The sequence below is a fragment of the Penicillium angulare genome (assembly GCF_028827245.1).
Source record: "Penicillium angulare strain IBT 27051 chromosome Unknown utg000001l_segment0_segment0, whole genome shotgun sequence".
Lineage (NCBI taxonomy): Eukaryota > Fungi > Ascomycota > Eurotiomycetes > Eurotiales > Aspergillaceae > Penicillium > Penicillium angulare.
The window spans coordinates 2511597-2530669 of NW_026623160.1; the positions used below are offsets into that span (position 1 = coordinate 2511597).

At 45.2% G+C, this 19073-nt stretch overlaps 8 protein-coding genes across 8 annotated transcripts; 4 read left to right on the forward strand and 4 right to left on the reverse strand.

The window, feature by feature from the left end:
• Positions 1 to 232: 232 nt before the first annotated feature.
• On the reverse strand, positions 233 to 3194 carry niaD (nitrate reductase NiaD; the record flags this gene model as incomplete). The annotated part of the gene is made up of 7 exons (XM_056917099.1): positions 233 to 1122; positions 1185 to 1808; positions 1872 to 2095; positions 2146 to 2381; positions 2440 to 2698; positions 2750 to 2849; positions 2930 to 3194. The coding sequence occupies 7 exons, from the start codon at positions 3192 to 3194 to the stop codon at positions 233 to 235; spliced, it is 2598 nt and encodes an 865-aa protein (XP_056784979.1).
• Positions 3195 to 3849: 655 nt separating this feature from the next.
• Positions 3850 to 7571, forward strand: niiA (nitrite reductase niiA; the record flags this gene model as incomplete). Its single annotated transcript, XM_056917100.1, has 9 exons — positions 3850 to 3983; positions 4037 to 4184; positions 4249 to 4788; positions 4841 to 4923; positions 4982 to 5506; positions 5565 to 5767; positions 5825 to 6297; positions 6357 to 6514; positions 6572 to 7571. The coding sequence occupies 9 exons, from the start codon at positions 3850 to 3852 to the stop codon at positions 7569 to 7571; spliced, it is 3264 nt and encodes a 1087-aa protein (XP_056784980.1).
• Positions 7572 to 8880: 1309 nt separating this feature from the next.
• Positions 8881 to 10712, forward strand: N7478_000886 (MFS transporter; the record flags this gene model as incomplete). Its single annotated transcript, XM_056917101.1, has 5 exons — positions 8881 to 9054; positions 9142 to 9221; positions 9282 to 9557; positions 9620 to 10452; positions 10531 to 10712. The coding sequence occupies 5 exons, from the start codon at positions 8881 to 8883 to the stop codon at positions 10710 to 10712; spliced, it is 1545 nt and encodes a 514-aa protein (XP_056784981.1).
• Positions 10713 to 10997: 285 nt separating this feature from the next.
• N7478_000887 (L-rhamnose mutarotase) lies at positions 10998 to 11486 on the forward strand (the record flags this gene model as incomplete). The annotated part of the gene is made up of 3 exons (XM_056917102.1): positions 10998 to 11127; positions 11195 to 11331; positions 11403 to 11486. 3 exons carry the CDS (start codon positions 10998 to 11000, stop codon positions 11484 to 11486), a joined length of 351 nt encoding a protein of 116 aa, XP_056784982.1.
• A 305-nt stretch (positions 11487 to 11791) lies between these two features.
• N7478_000888 (uncharacterized protein) lies at positions 11792 to 12040 on the reverse strand (the record flags this gene model as incomplete). The annotated part of the gene is made up of 2 exons (XM_056917103.1): positions 11792 to 11901; positions 11962 to 12040. 2 exons carry the CDS (start codon positions 12038 to 12040, stop codon positions 11792 to 11794), a joined length of 189 nt encoding a protein of 62 aa, XP_056784983.1.
• Positions 12041 to 12666: 626 nt separating this feature from the next.
• Positions 12667 to 13422, reverse strand: N7478_000889 (histidine phosphatase family protein; the record flags this gene model as incomplete). Its single annotated transcript, XM_056917104.1, has 1 exon — positions 12667 to 13422. One exon carries the CDS (start codon positions 13420 to 13422, stop codon positions 12667 to 12669), a length of 756 nt encoding a protein of 251 aa, XP_056784984.1.
• Positions 13423 to 15212: 1790 nt separating this feature from the next.
• On the forward strand, positions 15213 to 16490 carry N7478_000890 (ankyrin repeat domain-containing protein; the record flags this gene model as incomplete). The annotated part of the gene is made up of 1 exon (XM_056917105.1): positions 15213 to 16490. The coding sequence occupies one exon, from the start codon at positions 15213 to 15215 to the stop codon at positions 16488 to 16490; it is 1278 nt and encodes a 425-aa protein (XP_056784985.1).
• A 940-nt stretch (positions 16491 to 17430) lies between these two features.
• Positions 17431 to 18866, reverse strand: N7478_000891 (uncharacterized protein; the record flags this gene model as incomplete). Its single annotated transcript, XM_056917106.1, has 5 exons — positions 17431 to 17607; positions 17661 to 18025; positions 18080 to 18497; positions 18576 to 18717; positions 18799 to 18866. The coding sequence occupies 5 exons, from the start codon at positions 18864 to 18866 to the stop codon at positions 17431 to 17433; spliced, it is 1170 nt and encodes a 389-aa protein (XP_056784986.1).
• Between the last annotated feature and the right edge of the window lie 207 nt (positions 18867 to 19073).

The window sequence follows — 19073 nt, forward strand, 5'->3', positions numbered from 1 at the left end:
ATTACTCAATGACGACTTGTACGATTAATGAATGTTTATAATTCTTCCTTGATCGCGATTCTGCTATATCCATCGCGTAAAACCCTGTCACTCTTCTCAATTGCTCTCTTTATTCCCCATACATGTTACACACCAACAGCTTTAGAAGGACAAACGCCAACGACTGAATGACAACAATAAAAACCACACAAACACCATATCTATGCATAGTATACCTACTACAAGTCCCATCTTAGAAGAAGTGAAGATCCGACTTTGCCCAGCCTTGGTCAAGGAGAATCTTGGCAGCTGATTTTTCCATTGACTCCGGCCCACAGAGAATGACCATGCTTTCTTCTTCAGGCATCACGTATTCCTGGATGAGTTTCTCGGAGATTCGTCCACGAAGGCCCACCCACGCATCTGCTGCCTTGGACAAAGTGTGTACAACCGTACATTTCCGACTATCCAAAGCAACATAGGCATCAAGCTCAGCCCTACAAAGAATATCTTCTTCCAACCTGTTGCCATCGAGAACAACGCACGTGGTCGGGTCTTCAGGATCTTGCATAATGGCACGCAGAACTTGGAATATGGGTGTGATACCTGTTCCACCACATATCATCTTGAATGAGCGGACTTTGCGCTCCTTGCCGCTAATTGTAACTCGGCCATTGCCGAGATACTCAAAACGACCGGTTGGACCCTTACAGGCAATCTCGGCTCCTAAAGTGAGAGCGTCAAGAGCCAAGGTCATCTTTCCCCCAGGAATGCCATCAGTCGGGAAATATATTTTGACCAACAACTCGACCTTCCCTTCCAGACTTGTTTCTGATATAGGCGTGTACGATCGAATTATTGATTCCTTCGTGGCCAGGTCCGGAACCTTGATCATTAGGTGCTGGCCTATTGGCAGTCCCAGAGTCTGCTTATCGTGCTCAAGGTCAAAGACGAAGATCCGAGTATCCCAGGACACGGTTTTTATTTCGGAAAGTTTCATCTTTCCCCATGCGGTTGATTGGAGGAAGGTTGGACGTGGTTCACTTGAGGTTTCCGTGGCGTTATTATTGAGGGTTTCGAGAGAAGCTTTGTCCAACGTGCCGATATGATATGCAGGCATCATTAGTTTGGCCGTTTCGCTGTCTGTTGTGTAAAAATTTACATGTCAGCTATGTCCTGCGTTCAATATTTTGGAATATACTGACGAATGGCCAAGAAATCCTCAGAAACATCCAGTCCAGCTGACGTTGTAATACTGATTGCACCTCCCGGGTGGCCTTCAAGGAATGCTGTTCCGTCATACACTTCTCCATTTACTACAAACCATGGTTTCTCGGCACTGCTGTTTGCCCTCAACTCTTGCAAATCAATTTGGCGATTCAGTCCCTCTTTCTTCATATTTACTTCTTTCACCGGCTCCACCTCAACTGGGGCTTCTCCTTGGACTCTCTCGCCCCAATTGCCATTTGTTAGGTCACCGCCGGCTTTTTTGGCCTTTTCCATCCAACCACCAGCCCTAACAGGATGAGTTGGGTGCTCGAATTTCAAACGGTTGTTCTCCTTTGTAATTTTCACTCGGAACCAAGGGTTGTTCATCATACCCAGGACAGACCAGTACATGTCGCGAGGCTGCGCCATCATTCCCTCATCCATAGCCCTGACCAACAGAGCGCCACTATCCTCTAGATCTGGAACCGGGATATCTAGCGACCAGAATGACCAGCAAAAACAACTTTCTCGTTTCCACATGTCGACTTTGCCGCCGAACAGATCGCCCTCAAAGTCTCGGTACTTGTCTTCACCGTATTCAATATCGGCGAGTCTCCATGCTGTAATTGAAACGGAGGTTAGCAAGCATCCAGGTACAGACGGAGAGACTGCTAAAGACTTACATTTGCCATTATCAAGAGAAATCTCGACTCTTGTAATTCGTCGTCCACCCCCGGCATATGCATAACCCCTTGCGGTGTATGACGAGCCAGCGGTCGCCAGGTCTAACACTTCCTCGTGTTCGGGAACTGCGGCAACGGAGTTGACGTTAAGATCGTAAATAGCATACCGCTCGTCAGTCCACCAGTCCTTGTTCTCGGCAGCCATCTCGGGTGATACCGTTGTACTGCTTAATGTCAGATTATGCGTTGGTACCTGACATCACTCTATACTCACGGTAGCACCCTATTATCATAAATGTGGTACCAATTCTCACTTGGTGTATCAGTCACAATGAGCTTCTTGATCCACTTGACGCTTCGTCCGCCAATCTGTCCAGGCACAACAGCTCTCAAGGGTCGTCCATGGTCGGGCCGTAAGTCTTCGCCGTTCATCTTGTGAGCCAACATGATACCCCTGTTAAAGTCCATGGCCCAATTTAACTTAACCGATGTGCCGTAATATCCGTTGGGCTAGGATCCCAGTTAGCTTTACTTTAAACATGAGATCAAATCAACAAAAACCTCTTACCAGTTTATCGGCACCTTCCATGCAAACATACTTCGCTCGTCGAAGTGGTTTCGCGCTGCGTAGCACATCGGCCATCATAGGGCCAGTCCACAGAGCCGTGGAGAGTCCAGCCGGGCCCCATGAGAAACCCTTCGACTTTCGCACTGTGTTTTGTTCTTTTCGTCTGTTTCCGGCACAGACGAGTGTGATTGGGGTTGTGATTTGGTCATAGTTCTGTAGGATATCTCGAAAACTCAAAGTCATAGGGTTTTCCACTAGTCTGGGACTAATGTTAGTACTTTCTTCTCATGAACAAGTTTATCAAACCTACCCTTCTATACTTATTTCCCAGTTAGGAATATCTTCATCTCGAACCTGTGGTACAGGGCCGTGATTGCGGACATAAAATAATTCGGGAGATGTCAGGAAACCTTGAAAAGGTCTCGGTTAGCCCATCCATCAAAATACTGTTACATAGTGTTCAGGTATCCATTCTGTACGATACACACACCTTCTTTGAATAATGCTGTGAGGGGAGCCTCAACATTGAACGGATGCACACCCGTTAATCGAATAAGTCTTGGATCTCGAGGAACATGGTTGTCTGGTGTTGCTTTATCGAGTTCTAGAATCTCGGTCGGGTTGACTGATGGAGGTGGAAGGGGAATATCTGGTTCTTCGGGTGTTGGCAAGTCATGGAATGTGATATTATTGATATTTTTCGTCTTGAAAAGGATTTCATCGCTAACAGCGATTGTTTGTGTGATTGTTGTCATTGTGTTGGACATGATAGACGTTGCTATGATTTTTCTTCCTCGAAGCACTCAAGACCCATTCTGCTTATATAATGATTTATAGAAGAAATGAACCCAGTTTTAATGAGAAGGCCGATAATATAGTCTTAGTATTCTGATTTGGCTTTCATTATCAGCAATAACGTACGAACTTGAATATTAAACGTCCGATTTGCTAACGCGGGGATAAGAATGGAGTAGTACATCGTGTTCTATCCGATTACTTCCTCTCCAGCTAAAGGGTCTACTACATCTCCGCGGGTCAGATTCATAGTCAGTGGCAATTGTCGGCATATTTAGTCACAGACCCACCGTGTCTTCTTGAAATATTGTGGAATGATGCTATCAAAGTTAATAGAAATGCCCTTATCAGAAGTACATTGTCGACCAATCACAGCATCGGTATTATCGCGTTGACCGATCTCCGCGGACGTTCGGTTGTGGTGTCAGTGCTTATCATGATCGCCCTACTTCTCCCGTAATGCTTGGCTGTGTGACTGTAGACGAACTTTTGTGGGCAGGTGCTGTACTCGAAAAGCTTTATTTTTTTTAGCTTAAAATATAACCATGACTGGAATATGTACTACTCTGCGCCCGTATCTCATATTCTATCTCGCCATCGTTTCCACCCTCCAAGATGATGCGTGTACTAGATGGCTTGCGAGATGGAGAGCCGGTTGACCGCAGTTCCAGCCCCGGCTTCAATACAAATCATTCGAAGCGCCAGAAAATTGTAATCGTTGGCTTGGGCATGGTGGCCATTTCTTTGATGTAGGGAATATCCTAGTATCATCTCAATTGAGGTCTTAGACTAACAAATTCAGCGAGAAAATCATCAAGCAGGACACCCAGCGACAGTATGACATTGTTGTTATTGGTGAAGAGGCACACGTCGCATATAATCGTGTAGGCCTATCATCATTTTTTGAACATCGCAAAATTGAAGACCTTTACCTGAATTCTAAAGAATGGGTAAGTGCAAAATTATTTCGAACTGACTACCCTGTCAATTTGTTTTAACAATCTGTGATACTAGTATGGCTCAATCAAAGAAAGAGCTTTCGATTACCACCTCAATACTCGAGTTACGGAGATCAACCCCAGAGAAAAAACGGTTCGAACGTCAATCAACCATACTATCGCCTACGATATTCTCGTACTCGCCACTGGCTCCGATGCTGTCCTCCCTACTCAGACCCCCGGCCACGATGCCAAGGGAGTCTTCGTGTATCGAACCATTTCTGATCTCGAGCGTCTGATCGATTTCGCATCACAAAACAAAGGCAAGGCTGCTGCGACAGTTGGAGGTGGTTTATTAGGCCTGGAAGCTGCCAAGGCTCTGACAGATCTCCAGGACTTTGGAAACGTCAAATTGATTGATCGCAACAAGTGGGTGCTTGCACGACAACTAGATGCTGACGCAGGAAACTTGGTCACTCGCAAAATTCGAGAGCTAGGACTCGAGGTTCTGTTTGAAAAACGAGTTGCGGTTGTCAATACCGATTCTGACAATAATGTGACTGGTATCACCTTTGAAGATGGGCAGCAGATCGATTGCTGCTGTATATGCTTCGCTGTAGGTTCCTCGGTTACTTGAAACTACAGGAAGGTTCTAACTTGCGCTATAGATCGGAGTCAAACCGAGAGATGAATTGGGACTTTCGGCTGGAATCCAATCCGCAGGGCGGGGCGGCTTTGTTATTGACGAGAGGTTTGTTACCTGATCAATAAACCGCATGTTTACTACTATGCTAACTAAAGTCATTCAGTCTTCAAACCTCAATACCAGACATATATGCAGTAGGCGAATGTGCCAGCTGGGAGAACCAAACCTTTGGAATCATTGCTCCTGGAATTGAAATGGCAGATGTACTGGCATACAACCTTACAAACCCCGACAAACCCCGCAGACAATTTACTCGACCCGATTTGAGCACGAAACTGAAACTTCTCGGAGTTGATGTCGCCTCTTTTGGAGACTTCTTTGCAGATAGAGATGGGCCGAAATTTCTTCCTGGTGATCGGCCCTCCATTGAGACCGGATTTACTGATAAATCGCAAGAGGATGAACTTCCTGTGAAAGCTTTGACGTACAAAGATCCATTTGGCGGTGTCTACAAGAAGTATCTGTTCACTATGGATGGAAAATACTTACTTGGTGGTATGATGATCGGAGACACTCGAGATTATCTCAAATTGAACCAAATGGTGAAAGGCCAGAAGGTCCTCGAGGTTCCACCCAGTCAATTCATTCTTGGCGCTCAAAAAGATGGCGATGAGAATGCAGATGATCTGTGAGTAAACTTGCCTTGTCTGCTTGAGAAAACAAAATTTCATTAATGACCTATATAGCGATGACGATACCCAGATTTGCTCGTGCCACAATGTGACTAAAGGCGATGTCGTTGAGAATGTCAAAAACGGAACCTGCACAACTATCAACCAAGTCAAATCCTGTACTAAAGCAGGAACTGGATGTGGTGGCTGTATGCCATTGGTGCAATCCATATTCAACAAGACAATGCTTGAAATGGGACATGAAGTTTCGAATCATCGTGAGTTTATAGTAGCGTTCGCTAAAAAGTTTGGAAATCATTGACTAACTATGACAGTTTGCTCGCATATTCCATACTCTCGGGCAGATCTCTATAATATCATGGCAGTCAAACAACTCAAGACTTTTGTCGAGGTTATGCAAGTAGCTGGAAATCGACCAGAATCTCTCGGATGCGAAGTATGCAAACCTGCCATCGGATCGATTCTGTCCAGTCTCTTCAACCCACACGTCATGGATAAAGGTTATAACGAGTTACAAGACACAAACGACAAGTTTTTGGCAAACATTCAGAGAAATGGAACTTTCTCTGTTGTGCCTCGAGTTCCTGGCGGGGAGATCAGTGCCGACAAATTGATTACAATCGGCTCCGTGGCGAAGAAATACGGGCTGTATTGCAAGATCACGGGAGCTCAGCGCATTGATATGTTTGGAGCGAAGAAACAAGATTTATTGAACATTTGGTCTGAGTTGGTCGATGCGGGATTGGAGAGTGGTCATGCATATGCGAAGGCGCTTCGTGCCATTAAGGTGAGATCAACATATTATCTGCGGTCGGCTTTCAACACTTTCTAATTATGTATAAACAGAGCTGCGTTGGAACGACATGGTGCCGTTTCGGTCTCAGTGACAGTGTTGGCATGGCGATTCGACTAGAGGAAAGATATAAGAGTATTCGAGCACCTCATAAATTCAAGGGTGCTGTGTCTGGCTGTGTACGTGAATGTGCTGAAGCGCAAAATAAAGAGTGAGCTCTAAACCTATTCTGCTTTATAATTTAATATGCTAACCACATTCTGCCTAGCTTTGGTCTTATCGCGACCGAGAAAGGCTTCAATATCTTTGTTGGCGGAAATGGAGGTGCAAAGCCTCGTCACTCAGAGTTGCTCATCAAGGACGTTCCACCAGAGATGATCATTCCGATCATTGATCGATACCTCATATTCTACATTCGCACGGCCGACAAGCTGCAAAGAACAGCTAGATGGATTGAGAATCTTCCAGGTGGTATCGCCTACCTGCGAGAGGTTATTCTCGATGACAAACTCGGAATATGTGCCGACATGGAAAGACAGATGCAAGAACTTGTGAAAAGCTATTTCTGCGAGTGGACAGAAACAGTCAAAGACCCGAAACGACGCAAGAACTTCCAACAATTTGCGAACACAGACGAGACTTTAGAAACAGTCGAAGTTGTTCAGGAGCGCTCACAGGAACGTCCCACATATTGGCCACAAGATTCAGCAACCGAAGACTTCAAAGGCCATGAATGGAGCAGTCTCGTTTGGCATCCTGTGGTTCAAGCAAACCACTTCTCCGATGAGCCGCCCCAGGTTTCATCGGCCAATGTCAAGCGAGGAGATACTCAGCTCGCAGTATTCAAGATCAAAGGGAAATTCTACGCAACACAGCAGATGTGTCCTCATAAACGTGCATTTGTGTTGTCTGATGGACTGGTTGGTGATGATGATGCGGGGAAGTATTGGGTCTCTTGTCCCTACCACAAACGCAACTTCGAGCTCAACGGTGAGCAGGCAGGTCGTTGCTCAAATGATGAAAGTATGAATATTGCTACATTTCCGGTTGAAGAGAGGGAAGATGGTTGGATTTATATCAAGCTACCCCCAGTTGAAGAGTTGGATTCTGTTCTTGGTACTGAGAAATGGAAAGTCAAGAAGGGGGAGGCCCCAGATCCTTTCCAGAAGATGGATAAGAGGTACAAGGGAATGAAGGGCAAGAAGGTGGCGGATGGTGAAGTATTGAATAAACCTGCAGTACAACCAGCAAACGGTATTGACTGGTAGGTAGTTCAGTCTGTTGCATTATGGGCGTTGTGATTCTATTTTACTTCGAGTTCTTTTTAGCAGCGTTTTATGTACTAAAGTCAACAAGAATGACATGTTTCAAATAATGTGGCATTATGCCAGTAGTTAAACGGAGATATTTACTTTTCTTCATTACCTTCTAATAAACATTAGATAATGTTCAAATCTGCCTGTTAGTATAGTATCCGAAGTATTTTAATACTAGAAGGTATCAACCTACTGATCGAAATGTATGTAGGCCTAAAGATACTTGTAGTAATCTGGTATCTAATTTTAGAGCTAGTCAACGACTATTGGTCCGGCAATTAACTGGTACATGGATCAAATTGAGTTAGGGCAAATACATTATGCATATGTCATCACTAGATTTCGACCATCTAGGCACTTGGCATCATATGTACGATATACCTTGACCAGCTACTCGGTTCATTTTGGGTTTTATTCCCTTTGCGATAAGGATCATAAAATAAACTATGATACTTCCGCGGAGCTCATAACCTAGCTTGATCAATGTCCTGCCGACCCACATGTGGGTGTTTCCAGCCCCAGTTCCTATCTTCTTCCCGCTCTTATCCAATGAGAGATGGTTTATTTATCAATAACCCCGGGACTCTTAGACCCCCAGTCCAATGATATCCACTATATTTGTGCAGATTCCAGTAACTATGCCTAATGAATCTTCGCAGGTCCGCGGAGTTATTTAAAAGTATCCTTATCACCCAAGCCCCATGGTTCTCGATGCATATCGACCAACGAATTTTCGTAGTTCATCACTATTTTTCTTTAATCCCCACTATATGTAGTACTAATTAACATATACTAACTATGGAGTAAGCATTGATATTACCAATGCCTGTTCAACTTAGCTAATTGTTACCTGGAGCAGATGGATCCGGTTCCAGCTGGGGAAAACCGGGTGCGCTTTGCCTCTTCAGATCACTATGTCCATGCATTGCCGACATGATCTACAATGTGTCACTACCGTGTAAGAGATAACCGCTTTCTATTAATTATATATCAGAGATACTTAGTATTTTCTTTTTCCATATATACGAACTTAATATCTGGTCATATTCGAACGATGTTATTTCTCAGCTTACAGAGGTCCTTAAATTCGCCTATATAACCTCCGACTCCCACTTATATTGAAATAATTGCCAACGGAGTCTCCATTTCTTTGCAAGATTAACAGTCGGAGATCTTATTTCTTTCTGCTGACCTCGGAAAGCTAGACTAGTGTTATCTTCTCATACACTTTGAGGCCTCTGAGTGCTCTTGCTCCACAGTCATGGCTACCAAATTTTTCAAGCTCCTCATATCCTCGCCAGATGTTAACCCTAGCAATCACAAAGCAAGGTCTATTCCCATATTCAATCCATTTGATAAATATGGGAGAGTCTTCTTTTTCTCTTGGTTGGGATTTATGGTCGCATTCCTGTCATGGTATGCTTTCCCGCCATTGGTAAGTTTGATTGCTAAGATCCTCACTTGCAGAACATGCTGCTTACAAAAACCACTAAGAAATCTACTGACTCCGTATGAACACTAGTTAACCGATACTATCAAAGCCGATCTCCATATGACACAAATTCAAGTTTCAAACTCGAATATTGTTGCCCTCCTAGCAACGTAAGCTCTCACGAATACAACCCTAGCCTAGATATTGAACAACACTGACATACTATCTAGTCTTGTTGTTCGATTAATTGCTGGACCACTATGTGACCGTTTCGGTCCCCGGTTGGTCTTCGTGGGACTACTTTTAGCCGGAGCGATCCCAACAGCTATGGCCGGTCTCGTTACTACGCCCAATGGCTTGATTGCGTTGCGATTCTTCATCGGTATCCTTGGCGGCACATTCGTTCCATGTCAAGTTTGGTGCACAGCATTCTTTGACAAAAGCATTGTTGGCACCGCCAACTCCCTAGCTGGTGGATGGGGAAATGCTGGTGGAGGTATCACTTAGTACGTACCATGAAACATCATCGACAAAATTTGATACTGGAAGACTAACAATAACAACTTAGCTTCCTCATGCCAGCGATCTATGACTCTCTTGTCTCGTCACGGGGCCTCTCATCGCATAAGGCATGGCGCGTGGCATATGTCGTACCATTTATCATCATCGCTGTTGTCGCTATCGGAATGCTAGTGCTTTGCGAAGATACTCCGACCGGAAAATGGTCTGAGCGTCATCTCTGGGTAGGAGAACAGACCCAAAATACCATCTCTAAAGATGGAAATATAGTCAACATCAATTCTGTCAGCCCTTCAGCTGGCTCTTCAACTTCCCCCTCGCTTTATAATGGCATGACAAGTGATGTCGAGAAGAATGAGAAGCCACCCCAGCCTGACAACTCGAACAAAGAGACCACGGCCGCAGGTGAAATGTCACCTCTCCAACAAGATATCGTCATTGCTCCTTCTCGCAAGGAGGCACTCAGGGTTGCATTCAGTCTTTCAACAATGGCTGTCGCGATTCCCTATGGTTGCACATTTGGTGCCGAGCTCGCACTAGACTCCTTCCTGGGCACATACTATGGGGCCAATTTCCCCAAAATGGGTCAAACTGAATCTGGCCGATGGGCGGCAATGTTTGGCCTTCTCAATATTTTATTCCGCCCGGCGGGTGGCTTTCTAGCGGATTGGGTCTTCCGTGCAACAGGGAGTGTTTGGTCCAAGAAAGTCCTCCTAACCTTCTTGGGTGTTGTTACGGGTGCTTTCTTAATAGCTATTGGATTGGCGAACCCGACTACAGAGGCAACTATGTTTGGGCTTATAGCCGGTATGTCTTTCTTCTTGGAGGCTGCCAATGGAGCGAACTTTGGGCTGGTTCCTCATGTTCATCCTTATGCTAATGGTGAGTTGTATCTCCCTCGGGTAATCGCCCGGAATCGCTTTTGTCAACTCGTGCTAATTTCTATTTTTATTGATACAGGCATTGTTTCTGGAATTGTCGGTGGATTCGGAAATCTTGGTGGGATTATATTTGCCATCATTTTCAGATATAATGAGTCTCAGTATGGTCGGTCCATGTGGATCATGGGCACCATTGCTTTAGCTGCGAATGTAGCTGTCGGTTGGGTTCGACCGGTGGCAAAGACTGTTGCGATTTCATAGATATAGGATTTATAATTTTTCAATGACAATCATGTTATATTTACCACGATACCTCAAATTTCTGGAACCTTTTGTATTTTATTGTAGATGTCAAGTTGGATAAATTAGGCATCTTTTACTCGGCATGCCGAAGCCCACAAGACACGGCTTCGGGCTCGGGTTAGCGGTCCCCGATGGCGGGCTAATGATGCGGCGAAATCGCGGGGCATGACAAAGTGGTAACTCTGCCATCTCATTTCGATCAGCTATTGTTACCTTTCTCAAATTCATCACAGCCCCATCAACATGTCTTCAGTTCGCCGCATTGCCCAAATTGTGCACCTTAAGCCCTCCGCTGTGGCAGCATACAAGGAATGCCACGCCAATGTGTGGCCTGAGGTCTTACAACAAATCAAAGACTGCAACATCAAAGACTGTAAGTTTCTTCTTTGCGATTTGAATCGGACTTGAGGCTTTGAAATCTAATGTTTGTACTACCTTAGACTCAATCTTTTTCGACAATGACCGTACCCTCTTTTCCACTTTTAAGTACGTCGGCACAGACTTTGAAGGCGATATGGAGAACATGCGAGCCAATCCAAAGGTCAGGGAATGGTGGGCAATGACGGATGGAATGCAGGTACGTGCACAATAATAAACAATGGTTGAATTCGCTGGCGCTTGCAAGCTAATGCCGTGCTCTTAAACTAGGAGAGCCCTATTCCTGGTGCGGTGAGCAGTGCTGATGGACCTGGGTGGTGGAAAGTATTGGATGAAGTATTCTATACCGATTGAATCTACTAGCCATATCATTGATGAGAAAAGCATTTATGTATGCATATGAGCCCGTTATTCTTTGATATAGTGTTTTCTGACAATGATTATCCACAGTTGGAGCTTCTGGTTCTAACATCGGGCTGATGCACATACCAGCTATCCACGCATCATGACCTCGGGATATTTATGTACAAAAGATATCAGCTTCATGGCCCGTTGGCTGAAATAAAGAAAAACTATCTCAATTTGTTCTCACCTCTTGTCCGGTGCTGGACTGGCTTGTGATCACCCTCGGTATTCTTCACTCCTTGGATCATTTTCTTCTAGCCGTAAGTGCCGCACATTTGAGTGCTTCCATCTACTGTGACAGGTAGTGTGATACAGCTCCAACCGTCACCACAGTGTGTACAATCGGAATCGTCAGAGCAAACCTCTATATATTGAAGATAATTAGCCAGCCTACAACGAGCCATGCATAGGAAGATTCACATACCAGCCTTGCACTCATCACGCTTGGTAAGTGGGGATTTAGTCGCGACAGCAGCCGCTAGAAGAAAGAAGATGAACTTCATGGTAGGATGTAAGGATTGATTGCAAGATAAGATGCAATATGGCAATTCTGCTCGCCGTGTGAGTCAAGCGAAAAAAAAGGATTGTAGATTTGTGTTCTTGCTGAGGAATTATAATTTTTCTCGCTTTGAAGTCTGTTCAATTCCTACTTATACTTCGTTGTTTGGCTAATCTCTCATGGCGCGTTTAGCATTGGCGTCAGTGGCTACTATGTTGATTTGAAAGGGTATGAATTTGGGGCGAATGAGAGCAGATCCCCATATAGCGGCCCCAGGGCCAGGGGTTACATTGGGGCATGCAGGGGTTGAATGTGCATGCGGCTTCTGGCCCCCATGGGTGTATCATATATTCTTCACTTTTATTGGATATTGAAAGGTTGTGATTCTTCTCAACCACATCAGCCTCAAACAAGGAATTACCGTACCTTGGAAATCTCGAAGATCTTCACTTCTTACCGAATGGCTTTACATTTTGGCCCGCAATGGAATATGAGACCCCGGATGGTTAGCCCCCGGGGCTGCTACTGGGGTTGTGGGGGCCACATAACCTAAACCGTCCAATGTTCTTTTTTCGGCAGCCTTGAAGCTCAGTACAAGAAGGAGGTTCATGTATTCAGATCTATCATAATCTAGTTCTTGAAAAACTGATCAATCTTCTTCTGTGAAGAATCGTGCGTAGCACTTCCAATTCCACCACGAGTCCGCTGTAGCCCCTCAAGGTGCGCTTTGCGATCAACAGCAACAATTCTCACGGCCCACCCTTTCAAGAGGATGTCCGGATCAGAAGTCTTCTGCCCCGCAGCTTCTTTGCCTGGTTGAATTGACAATTGCAAGAAGCCCGTGTTGGACCAACTTGGCAATATGAACGCCGCTGGCCCATCATTCCAATAATTACTGTTGGGGTCTATGGATATGCTCGTAGGATCGAAGAGTTCGACGATTCGATTCCAAAAAACGCGCAGGAACGCGCCATGAGAAACAATGGCCACGTTTGTATCCGCATCTGGACACTCAAACAGCGATGGCAAAATATGTTCATTCAGAAATGAGATAGCACGCTGTCGCATTGCAACCACCGACTCAATCTCCACATGTGGAGTAGATGAATCATTGGAGGGAGCAGACTGCGCATTCTCTTTTTTTTTAGTCTCAGGCTTTGCAGATGTATTAGCCAAGAGCTTTCCTTCTAGCGAGCCGAAAGACCTTTCTCGCAGGTAGCCAGATATAATGGGTGTCAGAATGCGTTCTCCATTCTCGCCTTTCGGCTGTTGATTGCAGATGCCGGCTGCTGTGATGTGTGCGCGGCTGAGATCCGATGCAAATATACGGTCAAAATAAATGGCGTTAGAGCTGAAGTACTCTCCAAGAGATTCAATTTGCAGCATGCCATGGTTTGTGAGGGCCGAATCGGTGATCCCCGCCCTGATAGTAATGTTAGTGGGGGATGGCCCATATGCCGTGTAGGTAGAATGGTTACTTGCCACTTTTGGGCTACATTGTGCTCCGACTCTCCGTGTCTGATAAGAAAGAGCCTCATGCTTATGATTTCACAGGGGTGGGGAATGTTGGAAGGTTATGGTCAGTCGTTGAAACTTGAAACGACCCCAGATGCCCAGCCATGAGTCCTCTAGGCACTAAACCTCATGTGGAATAAACTGGGCTCTCAGTGGCTAGTGGTCTTGTGGCCTGAGGCATCAATTTGAATTCGTGTACTGTTCAGCACTATAGTGACTACGGAGTTTAGATAGAAAGAATGTATGTAATAAAACTCCAGAGCTTCTATCTACAACTTGGTTATCACCTATCACAAGTAGTGTTTTTACGGGGGTATAGTGTCCAGAGGGGGAAAGGCCTCATTTTGGCCCACAACAGCAGTCCTACTATAGATCCCGGATATCGCCAGGCTGGACAGTAGGTACTTTCTTAAAATACTATATCTTCGAGATATAAGCTTTCTTTCTTTTTTTAAAAAGTGCGGACCTACTAGCTAGCGTAATCTAAAGTATTCATAAAAGACGTTTCTCCATTTGCCTTAACATCTAGAGGAAATTGCGTCGAAAAGAACCCTCCCTAACGTAACAGAAGCTGTATGTCGACGGACGAAGTACTGAAATTATTAGAAACCAGTGGAAAAAAAATGGCCTGAGCTTGGACTGTTCCTAAAAATGAAAGCATTTAAAAAGAAGAATCAAAAGGGTAAAAGAAGATAACCGATGAGGTTTTAAGGTACTTGGAGAGAGTGTCAGATGGCCTGAATTCATGTGTTTTGAAAGGATGTATGAAATAGACCTCCAGAGCTTGCCTCAATTCCAAACATTGGTCTGTAGTAGAATCGTCTCATAGCGAGTTGCAAATGAATGAAAGAGAAATTCATATCCGTATAGCATGGAGATAGGTTATTGAATGCAGGGCCGGGCTGAAGCTCCGGTGGGACTTTTCGAACATTTGGGTAAGGACATGGTTGGACTGGTTCGATCGACGCTGCGCCAGGGATGTAGTCGAGAACATCCAAAACATAATTATTATTTCTTCCGGTCTTGTGAAACTCTCTTCGGGAACTTGAACTTGGTTCGCAAACGAGAACCCTTTATATTCGTAGTTGCAAATTTGAGGGCGATCAGTAGTTGTTGGTTACATAACGCTAAGCACAGAGTATCAACGGGCGACAATAAGTCCATGATCATGAAGATAATCTCAAGCTGGAGACATAAAAGAAATGACGGAGCTTTGAGTAGTTGCCATTCTGCAAGTCATATGTTTTGAGGATTCGAGGCCTAGTAAATACTCATTCGTCCCAAATAGGCTTAGCTCGCTTCCGTCCATAATGAGCGTGTAATGGGTCAGGTGACTTCCTAATGGCAGCTTAAAAAGCCTGGAAATAAACGACTAAACTACATAACGAGGCGACCGCAACTTCTTTTCAAAAAAATGTATGTTCAAACTTGAAAATGAAGGAAGGGGACCCACCACGCTGCATTTCGAGGATTACGAGGAGTGGGGTGGAGTCCCTGGCGGTGGGAGAGCCATTGGGATGTGGGGACCAGGGACGGAACCGGTTCATGCCATACAAGAGCGACGCGCCTTGGAACCACATTTATAGGTAGACTCATCCTGCGAACCAGTGTGCTCTTCCAGAGTCTTCCTTCGACTTACAGTGCTGCCAGTGCACTCCAGGATGTCTTTACTTGGACTGCCCTATGAAACTCTTTCGAACATTACACAAGAACTGGAAACATGCGACTGGAATGCGCTTGTCCAATGCAATTCTCGCCTTTACCACATGTTAAACGCCGATCTTTATCATCACAATGTGCACCACGAAAAATCTTCAGCATTATTTTGGGCCGCCTGTGTTGGCAACATGAAAACTCTAGAACTTGCCCTTGCGACAGGCATGAGTGTTCAATGGGAGTCGAATTACCGCTTAGAAGTGGCCGAAGATCCTTTTCTCCGAGCCACCCAGCCATCACCACATAGAGGAGCGATACCAAAATTACATCCAATATCATATGCTGCTATAAGTGGGCATATTGACATTGTGGCGAAATTTCTCGATCTTGGAGTCGATATCGAGTATAGAGGCCAGGCTGGCTGGACCCCACTTATGCTCGCTGCGCGCGGTGGGCATTTCAACCTGGTACAAATGCTTATTGCGAAGGGGGCAGGTATTCTCGCTAGAGATATTCAGGATATGCAGGCGACCGATCATGCATCAATGCAGGGTCATTATCAGATTGCAGATGATCTGTTTCAAAAAGAACAAAATCTTCCATATATGGAGCGACCTTCTCAAAATTTAACGCTGAGACAAAATCTGCACTGGATGCTAAGGGCCGCGGCTGAGAAATGTGATATGGAACGTGTGAAATTTCTTTTAACACAAGAAGGCGTCAGTATCAACTTTCAACATCCCCGCGGATACGAAACTACACTCCTTGCTGCGCTCAAGTTCGCGCCACAGCCGCTGAATATAGTCCAACTCCTACTGGACAAAGGAGCCGATCCAAGCCTAAGAGCCTTCATCCCCCGACAATACGGAAGAAGATTCCTCATTCTCGATAAATGTCCTCTTGAAGCCGCTCTTCTCAGAGATGAAAGTCAACCTCTCATTGAATTACTGCTCGAGCATAATCCATATCCATCCGATATAAACAATGGCCTAAAGCTAGCAGCGCATCTTAAAAAAGTCACCGAATTTCGCCTTTTGCTTAATAGCGCCACGGATCTTTCAGGTTTAGACATAATGGCAGGAATTTGCGACTCACCCCCCATTGTGAAATTAATTATCGAGCGCGGCATTACGCCTTATTCTGATCCTCCCGCTCATCTTGCGCCTAATTTTGCTGAGATTATTCCTGCGCGGCGTGCGAGTACAATTGTGCCTCTTGTTCCTTCGGAAAAGGACCCTGCGATGCTTGCGCGTGGGATTAGACGGCGATGGGATCCCTTATAAACGGCTTTTGGAAAGCTGTAAATTCGACTTCAACTCATTTCTTGAGATAATGAGATATTTAGCTTACCATTGTACATATGTCCTCTTGTATCTACTATTTAACCCAGTCTGTTCTGTTGCATTAGCATGTCTTCAGCGACATCATCAACTCTAGCAGTCTTGATTACATCGCTTGGACCCATAGCGACCTCGGCAGTCTTTATCATCTCAAGCTTATTGCATTCATCACTGGCAGACCGGAATCACAACGCAGTGAACTATCGACTTTCGTGTTGATTAATTCTATGGGTAAGTTACTACATGCATCAAATGGCTCCGAAAATATTCTGATACGTAATTACAGGGCTGCGGACAATGTTACTGCCGCCATACTGATGACAGGATATTTGATTGACGACAGATGCTGAAAGTTCTTGATCCCGAAGGACTGAGGACAGTTCATGGCAGTTTTGTTGAGACCCATCGATATGGCAGTCACCAGTAACCAGACCAAGCCTTATATCCCATTACAGTAGAATTCGAAAACAGATTACCCCTTAGACACTCACACTTTCTTTCCCAGTGCCCTACTTAGATTGCGCTAAACTGAAATTGGTTAGAGAAAGTCCCTACCACCTTTTCTTTATGTACTTCTGGTGGATCACCAAAGTTACTGTAATCACAGTTTGCGGCATTGGGTTGACCATACTTGCTGCAAAGCCCCATGGCCATACATCCGAAAACAGATTACCCTTCCGACACTCACAGCTTGTTTCTGAGCCCGTACCTCAAACAACCTAATTTATAATTGACTGAGTCGTAAACAACCATTTTACATGTGGTCCTTCTTTGCATTCTCTGCATAAATTTGGCAAGTTTTCTCCCGCAGGATAATTCAATATGGAATATACCTACATTTCTACTCCAAGCTTCTGCCTATCTAGTAGAAGCTTATGCAAGATTAAAGCGAACTTCTATGGGCTATGAGCCAGGAAATCCCCAATACAAAGATTGAGGCGACTGCCAAAGCAGCAATCACTTGTCCAGCATTAGGCCCAGCCTGATGCTCCTTCCTTTCGGTCTTTTTTTGAGCAAGCTCAACACTCTCGAGCGCCAGAGTCTCGGCAAATTTCTCAATCTTATCAAGTCAGCTATCGTCAACAACCCTTCATCAGTTGTAGAAAAACTAACCTCTTCACATGCAATACTGATTCTCAAGAAATTTGGATCCTCGGGGTCGTTCTTTCGTTGAATTCGACGAACATAACGACAAAAGACCTTCACCACGCCCTCAAGATCCTGACTAGACTCAACCATCAACTGCAACGCATCCCCCTTGGTGATTTTAACGTTTTGTTCAAAGACCACCGGATTGCGAAAACACAACTCCAACGTAGCCAAAGCCATAGTTTGAGACATCGCGCAGAAATTGAACACGCTCTGTTCACGCAACCCCGCAAGATATGACAAAGTGTCAGATGCATGTTTGATAGCATTCAAGACCATTTCAGAGCTGCAATTAAGCGCATTCCTGAGATACTTGGGTTCGAACAGATCTTCAAAGTTGTCGACGTGATTGGATCAGATTTCTCTGGGCCAGAACCGGCGACCGTCATCGAAGTCTTCACGAATGTCGCGGATGATGTTGTTCTTTTGCAAGAGGAGACCCATTGATCTATACAGTGAGTGATTGATCAGGGTACTCTCGCCCATCTCGACCTCGACGAAGAGGTGAGTCAAACCCTCGCCAACGATTCCGGCTACATGCCAGCAATAGAGGTCAAACTCTTCCACAGAATTCACGCTCACATCCCCGAGAGCCGCCTTTCTCGCAAAATCAGCCATACCATTCCCCATTTCGTCAGTGACATCCTTGATAATCGCTTGGTAAGTTGGTTTCAATTTCCTGAACTCGGTAATGACATTGTCAAACTGCACCAGTAGCGCGCGATCCTTTTCTTCTGGGCGATTGCCGGTAAACGTCCAGCCATCTTGATCTAGATAATCATTGAAGTTTCGAAGGAGTGGCTCTTTAACATCGAAGGGGATTCATGTATCATCTTCGATCGTATCGAGGCCACGCAGTATCAGGTAAAACACGCATACTGGCAAAAGTAGCTCAGGGTGTAGCTCTTTAACAACGGGGCTGAAGCTGCGACCTGTCTGATCCAAGAATTCGAAGCAGATTTTGGCTGTTGCTGACTCTTGCGTTTCGTCTCTCTTATGTATGGGAACATGTCGTAGTTTCCTGCGGGATTGATAGACCCAGGGTCAGCAAGCCTCGGCAGTCATTCAAGAGAGAGGGCATTTGATGTAGTTCTCGACCCACCATTGAACCAGCACTCCTAGTTGATTCGGATGAAGAGCAAAGTAGAGAACATCCGAAGCAACTCCCATGATGACAGGTGGCCGGGTTAGAAAAAATGCGATCAGACAGGGCAGTAATACGTATGCCCGGACTCCTACTACGGTGTATAACGGCCATCTAGATAACCGGGAATAGGATTCGAGTTCCTGCCGAACCCCGATGGGCTTTCCTTGGGACCTTTGGGACAGGGGCTGGTCGTCTTTCCAAGGTCGGATCACCGGTCAGGAAACGTTTCA